Source organism: Perognathus longimembris, chromosome 4 (genome assembly GCF_023159225.1).
Source record: "Perognathus longimembris pacificus isolate PPM17 chromosome 4, ASM2315922v1, whole genome shotgun sequence".
In the NCBI taxonomy this organism is placed as follows: Eukaryota; Metazoa; Chordata; class Mammalia; order Rodentia; family Heteromyidae; genus Perognathus; species Perognathus longimembris.
In genome coordinates, this window is record NC_063164.1 from 79,215,103 (window position 1) to 79,233,203 (window position 18,101).

At 33.5% G+C, this 18,101-nt stretch overlaps 1 protein-coding gene across 1 annotated transcript in view; it reads left to right on the forward strand.

Annotated features, from left to right (window-relative positions):
* Positions 1-18,101, forward strand: part of Lrp1b (LDL receptor related protein 1B) — a 1,711,024-nt gene that overhangs the window by 1,424,339 nt on the left and 268,584 nt on the right. The window contains exons 46-49 of the mRNA XM_048345540.1: positions 4,024-4,152; positions 5,952-6,071; positions 15,573-15,686; positions 15,919-16,068. Of these exons, the coding sequence (XP_048201497.1) occupies positions 4,024-4,152; positions 5,952-6,071; positions 15,573-15,686; positions 15,919-16,068 (513 nt within the window). The remainder of the gene's footprint in view (positions 1-4,023; positions 4,153-5,951; positions 6,072-15,572; positions 15,687-15,918; positions 16,069-18,101) is intronic.

The window sequence follows — 18,101 nt, forward strand, 5'->3', positions numbered from 1 at the left end:
GTATAATCACTCACAGTCAGTCACAATATGCACATGAAAGAGAAAGGCTCATGCAGCTTATCTGTAATCATTTCCAAACTGCTAATTAAAGAACAGCATTCCAGGATTGCCTGTTTATACCTCCCAAAGGCATTGCGATCTTTAATTAGTACCACTACAATGCACACTTATTAATAGTTAAGTTTACCAAACTGCTTCCAAAATAAAGAATGGTTCATGTGTTCCAATATTGCCATGAAAAATTAGTGAAGAAAATTTAAAAAAAAAAAACTTAATTTCCCCCCTTACCTTTAAGGCTATTGTACATGGAGAAGTTAGGAGGATAATTATCTTGTTGGAAATTAGTGAACTCACCTTCATACTTTGAAAACTTTGGCAATTTCTTCTCATTTATATTTGTATCTTTTCATCTTAGAAAATTACCAGAGTTGAGTATGATTACATTATTAAAATAACTATTTCAATATTTGCCTTCACTCTTCTTTTGGCACTTATCAATCAGAGAGACAGTGTCTACTACTTCTTACATGTTTTCCCACTTCCTAACATGGGCAACAATCCCAACAGATGACTCTTAGCAAAAGTTGTAACAGTTATATCATTTAGAAGTGTGCCAAGGAAAATGAGAGAAGTATGCATTTAACCAGTAAAGTTTAAATTTAAAGAAATTCAATTTAAATTAAAATTTAATACCTCAGTCTACAATTTCCCATATTTTTCCTTATTGATCAATGCTTCCCCAGATTAACCTGGTAAACACTTAAACTCTGTCTTCTTAAATGATCTCAAGTCCATTTTTATCTGGATCAGATTCCATGTGTGAAGCTTGGAGCATTTGTCATACATTACAATCATCATTTGGCCAACACAGCAAGTCTTTTTGCTATTGAGTAGAAGCTTGTAGCTGAGAAATAGTTTACATATATCCATCCCTATTAAACAATGTGTGCCTCCTTATTGTTGAGAAATAGTGAATTAGAAAGAAATATTTTATTTTTATTGCAAAGGTGATAAACAGAGGAATTATAGTTACATAAGCTAATGAGTACATATATATATTTCATTTTGAACACTGTTACCCCTTTCCTCATTTTCTACTGCTTCCCCACACACACTCACTCCCCTTTCCCAAGTTATAATTTCCAACATAGTGTCTAGTGAGCATCATTATTGAATTAGTTCATTCTTTGTCCTACTGTTTCTGTGAGTCCCTTTCCTTTACACAGATCAGAGAAACTTAAAATACAAAATTTTAAACAAGGATAAGTGCCTGACCATGGAACTTGGGTTGACACTGTACTCCTAAGAAATTACAAATTATGTAGAAGTTGAACTGTTCTACATCTGCTCTACATTTTTCTTGAAGTCTGGGATCCAGCAGAGATTGGAAATTAACTCTTGGCTTTAGTCAGCTAAATTCATCTGTAAGAAATGAGAATGTATCTAGCATTGACCACACTTGGAAGAGTTCACCCTGAGCCATTTGTGAATGTTAATGGTTTCATTAAAAAGATAAAAGGACATTTACTAACACCTACATAATTAAGGGAAGACCATTTGTTGTCATAGTTGTAGACAGAATGCTAAGGCATTTCCATACCTTATCAACATCCATAAGCACAGGAATAGTAAATGCCATTAGATTAAGTAATTGCCATGTGAAAGAATGAGAGAAGAAAGGGAGCACAGTGTTTCAGGGAGAAAACAACACTCAATTCTATGTAATAAAATAAATTTGGTGAAAACATGCACTAATATAAAATTTGATTTTCTATTATGGTAAATGCTAATAAATGTTTCTACTAATATAAAATATAAATAAGTAAATAAGTACATGTAATAAGTCTCTAAAGCACTCTTCATTTTCAAATACTGTGGTATTTTCCACATTGTATTTATTAGACATAAAAAAGTTAATACGATATATTCAAAATAGGGTAAATATGTTAGGAATATCAAGAAAGTTCCAGTAAGTACGTGAAGTTTTCTCAGTTCATAGTAAGTTGATTATATCTATAATTTTTATACATTTTCTTTTATGTTTTAATAATATTTTAGGTTTAAAATACTTTATTGAGCTTTCTAAAATGACATGATACTTCAGACTATTAATAATGTATTACTAAGTCAGAAAAAAATTATCTTTAGGAACTTTTGTTATCATAAAACAAATTCAATTAGAATTTGTATACAGGTATATAAATAAGTGAACTTTTCACAAAAATTTCAAGTAAAAGTATAATAAAGAAATAAAACACGGGCTGGGGATATGGCCAAATGGCAAGAGTGCCTGCCTCGGATACACGAGGCCCTAGGTTCGATTCCCCAGCACCACATATACAGAAAACCGCCAGAAGCGGTGCTGTGGCTCAAGCGGCAGAGTGCTAGCCTTGAGCGAGAAGAAGCCAGGGACAGTGCTCAGGCCCTGAGTCCAAGGCCCAGGACTGGCAAAAAAAAAAAAGAAAGAAAGAAAGAAAGAAAACACAACTTCAAATTGTATTAATCACTTTTTAATCAAATATTACTAAAATAAAGCTAACAATAATTATAAATTATAAAATTAAGCTATATCTCCTGTAGAGAAAAATGAATTTTAGTTACCTCCAATGTAGCTAATTTGATTTAAGTTCAACAAGCAATTATCCAATAAAAAATGGAGTAAATCTATGCAAGCAAACTGAAAAACATGGATTCAGAAAGTTTGCTAATTTAATTCTTTCTAAGAAGAAATATATGCTTATTTTCCTCAGTGAAGACCCATTAAAACAAACCTCACAGGTGGGGGAAAAATGAGGTAGGAGGGAACAAGTTGGATAGGAAATGTATGCACTGCCTTATATATGAAAGTGTAATCCCTCTGTACATTACTTTGACAATAAAGAAATGAATTTTTTAAAAGAGTTCACATAAAATGATAGATTAGCCAGAAGCTGATCCCTTACACATATAATCCTAATCAGCTAGAGGACTGTGATCCAAAAGATCACAATTCAAAGTCAGCTTAGGCAAAATAATGTGTGTGACCACGTATCCAATATAACTAGCAGAAAGCATCATATAAGCCTTAGAACCCCAACCCAGCAAGCAAGGTAAATGCTATAGACTCTGGGATATAATGAAGTAAGGAAAATAAAGGTTACCATAGATAAGATTTTTGTATTTTGCACTGTTAACCTCAGTTTCCAATTTACAGTAGATCATGTTTCATAAACACATTTCTTATGTGAATGCTGAGAGATAGAAATAGGATGAGATGGTAGTGGTATGTGGGACACCATAAGCATGAGATTCTTTGTTGATTATCAATTTATTTCAAATTTGAGTCCTATGTATTCCAAGTGAGGACTGACATGTGTGAAAGAAGGGGCTGAGCAAGAGACTGATAACGGTGATTTTTTTTTAAACGATTCCAATACTTTGGAATGATGGAATTTGCCACAACATTTTGTCAGAAGGTAATTAGAGAGGACACCAGCTTGTAGGTGCAGACAACTAGTGACTATTTATTTGAGAGAATATCAGGTCAATCACACAAAAATCGATACATTAAACTAGAGAAGGGTTGCTGGGATATTTTAATGTTTTGAAGAATATACAATAGATCCAAAACAGAAAACACAAAAATATTCTTGTCATATGCAAAGTACACTAAATGGAAAAATGTTTTTTTAATTAAGATTAGACTGCTAGTGTCTATTCAATGTCTTCAAAAATTTAACTACTTTTGTTCTGTACACACATATAATCATCTAATAATTAGCAAGATAGTCAGACATAAAACTAGTCATGCAACCCTTAAGGCACTTAAAATCAACTTCCAAAACACAAAGAACAATATAGGAAATGTCCTGGTTAAATTTCTATAAAGAAAAGCCTAAATCATCGCCCTTTATTCGATTCTTACATTTATGTAAGTTATAATTTATTTCATATTTTGAGACTAAGGAATATAATGCTGATCATATAGAAAGATATTTAGAATTATTATAATTTCACCAAAATGTTGGCCTTTCTTTCTTTCAGCTAAAAATTCCTCTTGCAACATTTATTCAGAGTTTGAGTGTGGAAATGGTGAGTGTATTGACTACAGGCTCACCTGTGATGGTGCTCCTCAATGTAAGGATAAATCAGATGAGAAGCTGCTCTACTGTGGTAAGCATCTGACATGGGGTTTGTTCATTTCAAAGAAAACTTTCTGAAATCTTGGTTAGTTTATCTCCTTTTGTTTAAGGTGTAGACGTCTATGGTGTCTCTTATTTACAGGTAGATCTAAGACAATAGAATTGGCCGTGTTTATCCAAAAAGGAGGGACTTATTTCCAATGGTATCTATGATAGCTACTGGAGGGTTTTCTTATGCCTCATGAGACACAGCAAAAAAAGCTTATCTTTGGATGTGCTATGCAGTTGATCTTTAGGGATAGGTTTGGGTAACTTAAAATGAAATTCAGTGTTTTTGATGTATTATAGGTTTACCTTACAGGAAAAGTGTACAACCACTTAGAACATTGTTGGTCTGATAGAATCAATTTGTGAGTCATTGCATTTTTGGCCTCCAGAATGGCAAAGTGGCGGCCAGTCTTCAAAGGCAGGCCACTTTAAAAAAAAAAAAAAATTATTGAGAAAGTAATGTACAGAGGCGTTACAGTTTCATATGGAAGGGCATGGGTACATTTCTTGTACTATTTGTTTCCTCCTCTCTCACTCCATCCTCCTCTTTTCCTTCTCCCTCTATGAGTTTTGTAGTTGGTTTACACCAAATGCTTTTACAAGTATAGTCAGGCCACATTTACTAGCTCCCTCTATGCTTCTCTTGGCTCTCCCATATGACAGTCAACCTCTCTCTTCTGAAATAAAAGTGAGTTTTCTACCTAGTAAGTCGCTGAGAATTATCCTTTAGTACAACCATCCTGGACATTTATCTTTGCATAATAATTACTACTTATTGTAAAATTTATCGAGTTTTTCTTTAATTGAGTCTGATTAATATCTACCCTATAAATCCAGTAACACTGAATTTATGTGCTTGCTAACTCTATTTTCCAGAACTTAAGACTTAAATTTATTAATTCACAATGCACAATGACCTTCATCCCAGTACAAATGAAAAACACCATGCCTTGTTACATCATAATAAATTATTATTATCTTAATTCTTAATTAACAACAACAAAAACCTAGTCTAAAATTTCTTTAACTATAATCTGATCTTCGTAATCTTTTTCCTATTACCCATTTGGGCTTGCTTAATTACTTTTTGAGTACCTTGAGCTAAGTTGTTGTACTTGTTTTTTTGCTATAAATCTTTCTACATCTTTGGAAGTAGACATTAACGACATAGGTTTCCTGTAAGTACTGCTTTTCCTGTTTCCTATATGGATGGACATAGTTTGATAAATGTTTATTTTTTCATTTTGATTTCTTAATTGTCTCATTAGACATTCAAATCCAAGAGATTGTTATTTAATTCAGTAGATATTTTAAAATATTTAAAGAGATATTCCCATGAATATTTATAAGAATAATTCAGTAAGACATGTTTTTTTAATGTTTCTTGTTATAGAACTGTTGTAGATATGGCAAAGTTAGGAGATGAACTTTTGGAGCATTTCTGTTACTTTTTATGTGTAACTTAATTTCTTATTTCTTCTGAATTGGACATGCCTCATATATTTATTCTTGTGTTACTTGACTGAATGTAAGAAATGTGGAAACAATTTGAAAACATAATCTGGTAGAAGCACTAGGTCAAAAAACAAATCTTTACTGAATCAGCTGTTTTATGGTATCTGAGGACTACTATAACCCAGAGCTTTTTTATTGTGAAATTTTGTTGTGCAGAATCTCAACCCAGTCATTATGGTCATTAGGAAAGACATCCACTTATTATTTTCATTTTGTACAATGTTTACATATGATCACTAATTACAAGTTTCTACATTTATTTATAAGAAAACAGAAGCTGTAGAAGAGGCTTTAAACACTGTAAAAACCGTCGTTGCATACCTCATGGCAAGTTATGTGATGGAGAAAATGACTGTGGAGACAACTCTGATGAAGTAGATTGTAAAGGTACTTTTTTCTTTGTCCCAAGCCAAACATATTGCTATAGTGTTTCTTGAGCTTTTCGAAACTTTGATCTGGAGATCATTCTGTTACAAAATACCTATTATAGTATATCTACAAAAATACCTGTTGTCATTGAACTGGAGATCACTATCCTAAGGAGAATCACCTAGGCATTAAGATGTTAAATAGTACGTCTTCTCATTCAATAGAATCTAATATGTTGGCCCTAATTTTAACAGATTGTTGGTAACCATAGGGTGAGTAGACAAACCTTAGAGAAGGATAGGAAAAAGTTGATTAACCAGTTCCTAAGTATAGTTACATCATATCTAGTTCTGATATGCTATTGTATATTATGGTGAAGATAGCAATACTATAATTCTCATTTTGAAAAGCTAGAGAGAAGACACTGGAAGTTTCAATTGAAAGAAAGTGATAAACTTCTGAGGAGACAGATATTTTTCACTTGGTTTGAACATTACGTGATATGTGTATATCTTGAAACATCACAGGGTAACACATTAACTTGTATTGTTTTTTATAAATCAGTTAAGAATAAATCTAATTTAAATTATTCTGACTATATGTTTGTTTTCTACTATTTTGTTCACTTTTAAACTTGTTATTTCTCACCAATCCAGCTTTAACTACATGGCTTTTGTTTTCTGTCAAAACACATAATTATGAATTCATCACTAAAAGAAAAGTTCCCTTTCATTTCTGAATTGTCTTTTGCCACAATAGTATTTCCAAATTAGATAAGAAACTTTAGTGTCTTCTTGTTGAATTTTTTATCACTCGTATATCCAAGCACTAGCATGTCTGTCAATTAAAACATATCTTCTGATCATCTACTTTCAGCTTGGATAAGTAAGCCTTTAGCTGTATTCCATATCAATTTTCCAGTTTACTTCATTGATAATCATGCTGATGCTGTTTGTCATTTTCCTCGGTAACTACTGTGAAAGTTTACCTAATTAAAAATTTGCCTCAACCCTTAGTCTTTAAGTTTGTATAATATAGTTAACCAGTCTATACCTTAATTTTTCAAACTTTCAAATAGAAAATACAATTAAATAAGAATATTAATATAAAATTAAATATTACCTAAATTTTGCTTTTGTTGTAAACACATTGATGATCAAAAGAGCATCAATAGTGGCAATTTTAAATATATATATAATATGTATATATGAATATATATGAATATATGTATATATATGAATATATATATGAATGTATGTATATATATACATACATAATATATATATTTTTTTCAAACTTTAAGGACTTCAAAATCTGAACTGGACATGCCTCATATTTTTATTCCTGTGTTACCTGACAGAATGTGAGAAACAATAATGTGGAAATAATTTGAAGACATAATCAGGTAGAAGCACTAGATCAAAAAAATCTGCACACTCAATCTAAACCCTACTAGTATGCAAAATATTTTTTTTAGAAAAGTGTTCCTATTTATTGAATGCATACTTTTTGAGTGCAATGCATTAACAATATAAACACATAATTAATCATTGATGCTCTATTTCCTTAACAAACCACGAGTGAAGCCAGTCACGTAATCAGGTGATAAACTGAGGTGCAAATACTTACGCAGGATATGTTTATTGCAGTAGCTTGGAATTATCCTCAACAATTGAATAAACCACATGAAATTTCTGAAGAGCTTCAAAGTATAAATGCAGTGGAGTTTTCCTCAAAAAGACAGCTCCAAGTAAAAGGACTAATCTAAAAAGTTGCAAATAATTTGGTAGAGTTGGAGTCAGATTCCTAGATAATTAAAAATTAAAATATGGCATGTGAAGGAACTCTCATGTAACCTTATCATTATCAGAACTTTGTTGAGTTTAAAGAAGGAAAGAATAATCAAATTATATTAGAGTAAACACTTTTTAAAACATAATTTTGTAAATTTAGACTATAGGAACAAGACTAGAAAGGTAAAAATGGAGGTATCTACAATAGTCAAAGCTGAGAATAAGAGGGAAAAGGCAGATAAATATCAATTTAAAACATAAAGTGAGAGGTATTGGGTAATAAACATGGAGAAGCATAAGAGAGCTTCTGAGGTGTTTTTGGCCTCATGAAAATATTACTTTTCCTTTTGCTTGTTTATTAGTGGGTCTTTTAAAAAATTTTATTGTCAAACTGATGTACAGAGAGGTTACAGTTTAATACGTTAGACACTGGATTACATTTCTTGTACTGTTTGTTACCTCCTCCCTCATTTCCCCTTTCCTCCTCCCCCATTCCCTTTCCCCCCATGAGTTTTCAGTTCATTTACACCAAAAAGTTTTGCAAGTATTGCTTTTGTAGTCGTTTGTCTTTTTTACCCTGTGTCTCTTGATTTTGGTATTGGGGATGAGGATATCAAAGAGAATGTGCATACTGAAATTAGACACTTGGAGATTTGCAAGTAGAGTTATTCCAAAGGCATGTTGATAACTAGATATCTGATGCTCAGTTAGTAGACTCAAGCTGGAAAAATTGATTTTGGATTGAGTTAAAAGATTCCATGAAGTGAATGCTATAATAGTTGTCCAGCAGAATGAATTCCAATTGCTTGTCTTTAAAAAATAAAAAAAAATAAAAAAAAACAGAGGCTGGGAATGTGACTTAGTGGTAGAGTGCTTCTCTAGCATGCATGAAGCCCTGGGTTCAATTCCTCATCACCACAAAGCTGGAAGTGACACTGTGGCTCAAATGATATAATACTAGCCTTGAGAAAAATGAAGCCAGGAACAGTGCTCAAGCCCTGAGTTCAAGCCCAAGGACTGGCATAGAAACAAATAAACAAACAAATAAAAAAACCAGATACTGTTACAATGGGATGAATATCACAAAATGAATAGAAATATCTTCACATGAAATTTTCTCAAGAAAAGAAGATGATTCAGCATCTTATAGTGTTTCTTAGAGGGCAAGGGGACAGTGATACTGCAGGCAACCATTGTAGTTAGTTCCTAGGAGGAACCCCTGGATAATTCTCATGAAACTAAGTGAAGTGAAATGGCCGAGAAAAGTCAGAGCATGTTGAGTTAAGGCAGAAAATTTAGAGTGCAGGAGTAAAGAGAGTGCATACATATTGTTTTTCAAAAAATATATATGGACCAATGTGTTGTCATGATGAGATCCCAAACAGAGATAAGGAAGAGAACAATGTCAATTCACATTGTAGCTATTGTAGCTATATGAAAGGCAAGGATGCTCCTCTGCCTGCATTTTTTTATTATTTATTTATTTTTATTGTAAAGGTGATTTACAGAGGGGTTACAGTTACATAAGTTGGGTAATGAGTGCATTTCTTTTTTAATAGTATAAGCCCCTCTCTCATTTTCTCTGTCTGCCTCCCTTCAAGTTCTGTAGTTTATTTTCAACCCTGCCTGCATTTCACATTGTACTTCAGCACTTTCTTGATTATATCACATTAACAGTGTAGGTGGAGCTAAACACACTTGCTAATTAAGTTGCCTATTATTTATTATTATGGATGAAAGGTGAAAAATGTTAAGCTGTTGTAATACACTGAGGGTGGATGGAAGAAATTGAATAAATATTTTGGGAAAAAAGAGAAAGAAAGGAAAATAACAAAACAATATGTAGATGGTGTTTTAAGCAGGACAAGCTAAACTACCAAGCACACTTAACTAAGCTATTGACAAAAATATCAAATTAGAATGTACAGAAACTAAAAATTAAATTTAAAAAGTAGTTTTTTTAACCAAAATTGTTCAAAAGAAAGTATCATAAACTATTGTTACTGTGGGTTTTATTAGAGAATGGAATTTTCTTTTCAAGAGTGGTAAATAAAATATTTAGTTTGTATATTTGGGTTTGTGGAATACAGTGCCTAGTGCATGGTATACATTTATTAAAGTTTTGTATGGTTGCATGAAACAGTGTGTTATAAAATTGTAGATTTTATTCTAATTAATGATATCAATTGCAGCAGCTGAATACTATACAATAATGCAAAGTGTCATTTTCCCTATTTGAAGCTTGATTCTTGATTTCTGGGTCAAAACTATCTCATCCATTTCTTTTAGTACGGAATGGTATAAGTAAGGTTTCATCATAAACCCCTCTTTGGAGTAAAATCAGGGCAAGTAGATAACTTCAAAATAAAAGGACAATGAAATAAGCTGGGCAATGGGGACTCAAGCCTATAATCATAGATGCTCAGGAGATTAATGTTTGAGGGTTGTAGTTCAAATCCAGCTGAAGAAAAATAGTCCAAAAGATTGGGATAACTAGTCAAAAAGCTAGCCTGGAAATGTGGCTCAGGTTGTAAAGTCCCATCCACGAATGCAAGGCTATTAGTTCTAGTCCTTGTAACACACACACACACACACACACACACACACACACACGAAAAATCAATACATAAAAGTGTGGGTCTTTATGTTTGATACAGCATTTTTGCTACTATTGTTACAACTCCAATTTTTTTCAGGGACACATAAGGGTATTTGTTACTTATTAGAAATTACTGGATGGTAGGTCCTATGGATTAACAAATGAGTAACCTTTTAGGGGAAAGTCTCTTCATCTCATTTGCATCTTCTAGGTTTTCATTATATTAAGATTGTTCATAATATTCTTGTAGAATACTTTTCAAGTCAGAGAAAATAATTTCCATAAGCCCATGTGCTGTACATCAGACTCTTTGTGATGTATTGATTCAAGTGCACATCCATATTGAGCATCCCCCTCATAGCACAAAGAAGACTGTGTGAGATTGCAGGGAGGTAGAGAGTTCTCTCTTCAAATAATTCCTTATAATTACTCTTCCTTTCTATAATCAGCAAATACATTTTGCTGCACTTCACTCACATGCATTGCCTACTTATTACTTTGGAATCAAAATAAAACCAAACAATAAACATTGATTTGTATAAGAAGCCAATAGGGCAATTTTTGCTATGATGAAGCTATATGTAAATTATATGAAGTTTTATTGTACAGGTATTATTTATACATTGGCAATTATTATTTCCTTTTTTTAAAATTCTACAAAGGCAGTGAGTCTGTTTACAAAATGGAATTGTATATTACTGGGATCTATTTTTTTCTCTCCTAGAGGAAGAACTATCCTAAATCTCCACCAATCTTTTATGTACTTCCCCTTTAAAGCTCTCCCTTTCATGAATGTGAGCTTTAGACATCAGGCTGGGGGCTGGGGAGGATATAAAGAGCTGTTCAAAAAGTTTGTTATTTTGTGTTCTTCTTATGATTGCATGACAGGCTGAGTGCACAGATTCAGGGAGAGTGTGGGATCTCCCTCCTTGCTGCTGACAGAAGGATAAATTGCTTCCCTTGGGAAGTGTGAGCACCTTCATTGAAATACTTTTTGGTATACGGGAGAGCCAGCAGTTCAGAGTCTCCCTAAAGGAACGAACACTGCTCTTTGTTGTTGTTTTTCCCAAAAAAATTCAAGGGAAAACTTTGCTATGTTCCTCAAACAAGCTAAAGGAATACGAGTGGAGGAAAAAATTAACATTCTATCTGCGATTGCACATCCTTAAACTCTACGCGGTAATTGGAAAGTACACACAATAGAAATATGAGACCAAATTTATTTTTTTTGTTGTTGTTTTTATTCCTTACAAGCTTCTCTTCACTATAGACTGGGTAAGGAGGGGTCCATGTGAGCACTGACTTAGTTTATAGGAACAATCATAAGAGCCACAGAGGGGAAAAAAAAAAAACTTTTATATATTTCATATCTGAAGTGTTTTCAATGACTTGGTTAAAATAGCAAAATTAAGTAAGCATTCACAAGAGAGAATAATTTTCTTTTTCTCTGGCCTCTACTTTCATCTACAGACCCTGTCATCTTCATGCTTTGATCCACCTGATTGCTATCACTGGTGAAGCCTTAGTATATTTTCACTCATATTCTGTAGGCCAGATTTTGCTTTGGGACTATCTAAATGATATGTAAACTCTTTCTTATGAAGCTTTTCTTTACTTTGTCCAAATAGTTTTCTTTCTTTCCTTTTAGGACTATTAGCCTGAGGAAAATTTTTCAGAAAATTTTCATATTCACTTGACAATTTAGAGATTCCTATATTATTCTCCACAAAACATATCTCCTAGAGAATGAAACAAATTTCAATACTTGATTGGCCAAGAAAAAATAACAGGAATTCAGAATTTAAAAAGGAAGATATTGTGCAGATATTGGTTTTTGTTATTTTATGAAGTTCCTGCTACCTCAGTGCTTTTTTTTCCAATTCCAGGATTTATCTTTGTTGTTTCTAGTGTCTTGCTCTTACTGCTTCTACCATTCTTCATCCCCCAATCTTTGCGACAAGTTTGCCACATATCAACCTATTTAAGCCTCTCACTTTTTTCAAACTGTAGCAAGTCATCTGGGAAGGCAGGACCAGGTGTAAAGTAACAATCTATTTCTATGAACACATTTTTCACTTGGTAATAGGTCAGGCCAAACACTCTTTACCAGGGCTCACTAGCTCTGTTGTTGCAAAAGTGGTAGAACTGCAAACTCCAAAATTTCAGCGCACAGTCCCACTCTCCTGACCTCTGAGCTCATCTCTTCTCCCATGCCTTTTTTTTCTAAACACTGTCTCCTAACCACTCAGCTCAACTTGACGGTTAGTTTCTTTTCATCTAGAGTTCCTCTTCCCATTTCTTTCTTCTTCCCAGAATTCAGAGTAAGACTCTGTTGTACTTGTTCTACTTTGTTACTCCTACCAGGGGTTATTCTATATCCTATCTCCCTGAGATGTTCCAAGATTGTTTTTGAAAGTCTATGACTATAGCAAAAGACAAAGTAATGCAACAGCAACACTTAAAAAACTATACGGTGTAAACCAACTGTACGGAATGGGAATGTGGCTTAGCAGTAGAGTGCTTGCCTAGCGTTCTTGAAGCCCTGGTTTCGATTCCTCAGCATAAGAAGAAAAGGCTGGAAGTGGCTCTGTGGCACAAGTGGTGGAGTCCTAGCCTTGAGCAAAAAGAAGCCAGGGACAGTGTTCGGGCCCTGAGTCCAAGCCCCAGGACTGGCAAAAAAAAACCAAAACAATACAACAACAACAAACCCCACAACTGTACAACTCATGAATGGGAAGGAAAATGGGCAGGGAGGAAGGCAGGGGAAGAATGAGGGAGGAGGTAACAAGTTGGATAAAATATATTTGCACTGCCTTATCACCACTCTGTACATTACTTTGACAATATAGAAATGAAAAAAATCCAATATTTAAGGAAGGAAAGGAAAGAGAAAAAAATTTCTAAATCTCCAATCTAGCTTATTAAGTGGTAAACATTTGTGGGCTTTCTGTCAAAAATATTACATCTAAAATGTTATTTTACTGACAAATGCCTTCTGTCTCCTAAACAAACAGATTAGAAGAAATAATTTGAAGCATAATTAGTAAGAGACTGCTGATAGACAGTGAAATCAAAGACAAAATATAAATAACTGACATGATTATCCTCTGTGTTAAATATTATATTTACAGCTTCTAGTGGGAAAAAGGAAATGGAATGTAATAGAGAGGAATATAGGGAAGATATTGCTTTTGTAGATATAAAAATACTTTTTTCTGTTTCAGAACAAGGCATTTTTCTGTACTCAATGATATTATCTGTGCCATTTGCTAAGATGTTACATTAATGAGTAAAACAGTGCGGCAATTATAATTGTAAATAAAACCTCTTTCTAATCATCATTTAAACAGAAGTATGCAATTTCAAGATACAATTAAATATAATAAACGCAGTGCATTATGAAATACAAATGACAAGCACATCTGTAAGTGAAATTTGCATATTTTAGATGTAATTTTACCATTTACAATTGATGTAATTTCTATTTATAATTAAATGGGCTCTTTAAAATAACAACATGAGCCTTTCAGGTTGTGCATAATTATAATGTCCATATCTCTAAGTAAATATAGCATACATGACATGCCACACACCTGTTTTCAACATATTACTGGGAACCATTATATTGAAATAAATGGCAAGCAACCTAGAACAAAATGTTTGATTAAGAATAAATTGGGGCTGGGGATATGGCCTAGTGGCAAGAGCGCTTGCCTCGTATACATGAGGCCCTGGGTTCGATTCCCTAGCACCACATATACAGAAAATGGCCAGAAGTGGCGCTGTGGCTCAAGTGGCAGAGTGCTAGCCTTGAGCAAGAAGAAGCCAGGCACAGTGCTCAGGCCCTGAGTCCAAGCCCCAGGACTGGCCAAGAAAAAAAAAAAAAAAAAAGAATAAATTGTTCTGCAAGCTAGTCAGGAGGCTGAGATCTGAGGATTACAGTTCAAAGCCAGCCCGGTCAAGAAAGTTTGTGAGACTCATATCTCCAGTTAGCCACCAGGAAACCAGAAGTGGAAGTGTGGCTCAAATAGTGGAGTATATGTATAATATATATGCTCCATATATATAATAATATATTATATATAAATATATTATATAATATATAATAGTGGCTCAACAGTAGGAGTATATCCAAAGGCTCCTGAGGTACAAAGGGAGACCATTTCAATAAAAAAAAAGAAAGGAATATATGCTGAATTTAGATCTTTTATTTATATTTAGTTCTCAAAGTGTGGCACCAGCTTTGAAAGAAAGAAAACCAAAACCAAAACAAACAAACAAACAAACAAAACTAAAGTAGGACACATTAATGCTTTGTTCAAACCCCAGTACCAACACAAATAGAATTTGAAATAAAAGGAAAAAGGTATTCTGTACAACTTGTATGTGATAGAATTGTGAAACTGGTTTTTATCTAGGCATTTCAGAAGATTGTAAAGCTATATTTATAGCCATAAGTATAATGAATAATACATTTATATGTTCATTGATGAGAGTCATCCTTATTTCTTATGGCAAATATTATAATGGCATGACCTTGGGTGCAGAGCAGACCATATATGACGAACAATATTCAGCACTTCTGTCTGGGTAACACAGTAAATGCTCAGACCCCCATTCCCTCTCTCCTATCTGCCTTAGTCTCCTTATTTCCACCTCTTGCCTGCCTGTATTTATGTAACAGAGAGAAGGCACCTCTTCTTGACAACCAGACTGGGATATGTAGTCAAGCATTTGCTCTGTTTCACAATCATATCCTGTAGAAGAGGCGACTATCATCAATATTCACTATTTCTTAGAGCTGTCTCAGTGCTGAAGCTATATGACTGTAACAGGGCACAGTCCTTTTTTTTAATGAAACCTACTATTTAATGGGACTTCAGATACATGAGCAAGTGATTACAGTTTAGGAGAAAAAAAAAACACAACACAGGAAAGAATGGCGGGAAAAGTGAAGACATGGAAGAAGCATTAATCCAGCATTGTGTGGAGAGCCAGGGGACGTCCCAGAGTTAACAAATCATAACAAAATAAAACTAATATAATTAATTTTAAATGCTCACAATATAAAAGCAAGGAGTTATTTCAGTTTCATCTGCCTATTTATTTATTCACCTCTTTTCCTAGTTTCAACCTGTGCCACTGTTGAGTTCCGCTGTGCAGATGGAACATGCATTCCAAGATCAGCAAGATGCAACCAGCAGATAGATTGTGCAGATGCTTCCGATGAAAAGAACTGCAGTAAGACAACTTACTATCTTTTGTTTATTCATGGTTGGACACTTTTGGCATTACATTGAGCACTATCCAACTTTTTTTCTGAATGTTATCCAGAACTGACATGTAATTGACCCCTATTGTGTAGGATACTTGTGTATTTACTTCTCCAATTCTAGCTAACTTTTGTTGTCTCTCTGACTTATATAATCTTTGAAACTGAGATATTTTACAAGTTTTGTTTTTATCATTCTAGGTAATACAAACTGTACACATTTCTATAAACTTGGAGTGAAAACTACTGGGTTTGTAAACTGTAATTCTACCTCACTGTGTGTTCTGCCAACCTGGATATGTGATGGTTCTAATGACTGTGGTGACTATTCAGATGAATTAAAGTGTCCAGGTAATTCTACAAAAGGAGCATAGTCCCTCCCTTAAAGATTTCAAGGCTACATGAATTACATGAGTGGATAAATTTGCTAATTGTTGCTCTTAATAGTGAGTGTTTGGGATTAAAATTTTAATAATATACAACATAAGGTAATAATGTCTTTCTAAAGTATCCTTTGATCTATTTGAGCAAGTGATGAGAGGATATTAAAGTTATGTGTCCTAAACTGGGCAAGGTAGAACATGACTATTATTTAGCATTTAGAAGTAGGAGTATATCCAAAGGCCCCTGAGGTACAAAGGGAGACCATTTCAAAAGAAAAGAAAGGAAAATATGCTGAATTTAGATCTTTTATTTATATTTAGTTCTTCACTAATATTTTTGAAATTGGCAGTTAAGTTTCTAGTTTCTATAATGTGTCATCTGGGATTAGAGTTGTAATACAGTGGTAGATGCTCACTTAGAAAGCTCTGAGTTGATCCCTGGCACTACAATATATCAATTAATAATGAAAGCAAAGTAAAATAAAATCAATAATTGCTAAATATTTGCCAGAAATATGGTGAAAACTGTAAGCATTCAAAGAATAGAAGAAAAGTGATAGTTTTTCACTCCCAGCTTTTCTAAATGTTTTCTGAGTAGTTTTTTGGAGACAAGACTATCACAAACTTTTCTGCCCAGACTGGCCTTGAACCATGATCCTGACCCTCAGATGTGAGCCTACTGAGTAGCTAAGATTACAGGCATTAGCCAGCAGTGCCTAGTTCTCTCTCACCTCTTCTCATGTACTTTTCTCATGTTTTGTTGACATATTTTAAATATTTTATGCAATGGTCTTGTTGGATATATCCCACAGCAATTTAAAAAACATATGGTCTTCTATAAAATTGACATTCATAATTCAAATCCCTTTTTTACTAGTAAAGAGATTGGAACATTTTGTGATATCATTTTGATTTAAATCCTTTTGGCTTTAAAAAGGCTGCCTTTCTGCATAAGGTAGAACAGCAAAACAGATGAGTAAAATTTCATCACGTGTGTGTGTATACACACATATATATGTATATGTATATATATGTATATACGCCACTAAGGGGCATCTGGGTTGATTTCACATCTTAGCTGGAGTGAATAGTACTGCTGGAGTGAATAGTTGTGATGGTCGTTTGATTTATTCTGGTTTGCACTCTTTTTGGTAAATGCCCAGGCTTGATATTGCTGGATCATAGGATAATTCTGTTTATGTTTTCAAGGAACCTCCAAACTGATTTAGTGAGTGGAAAAGTTTACATTTCTATTGAAAGTATATTATTATTCCATTTTGGTCACTTTCTTGCCAGCATCTGATACTGTTTGTTTTCATGATAATAACCACTATAACTGGGTTGAGGCAGGATCTCACTGTTGTTTGGATTTTCATTTCCTTTAAGAACCGAGATGCTGAGCATTTCTTCATGTGTCTATTGGCCATTTTTACTTCTTTGTCAAAGCTAGGTTAGCTTACAAAGTCATACTAAATATGTTTTGTGGTATGTGAGTGAATACAAATAGGATATGGTAATTCAAGGGAGACCTCAAGTTGCGTAAATCCATAGAAAGCTAAAATCAAAGTTTACCATAATAGAACACCAGGAATAAAGAGGAGAACTAAAAAACCAGAATGGGGAAATGCAGACAAGAATACAATTTATCTACTACAAAATTAAGAAGATTGAGGAAAGGGGTTGGTAGGGCAGAGATAACTGAGAATTTTGAAAGGGAAGACATTGATCAAGATATATTGTGTTCATAAATTGCTTTGTTAAATGACCGTTTCTTATAACAACTACTTAAGTAATCAAAACAAAAAAATTAAAAAGACACAAAATATTAAATGTAAGCTCAAAATAAAAAATAAAAGCAATATAAAGTTATAACATTATATGGACTGTAGCTCATTGTGTGTTTTTTTCCTATTTACAATAATATAAAAATTTTAAAATATATTTTATCGTTTCAGATTTGTAGTGCCTGTTTGTCAACATAATTAATCCATATCTTTATTT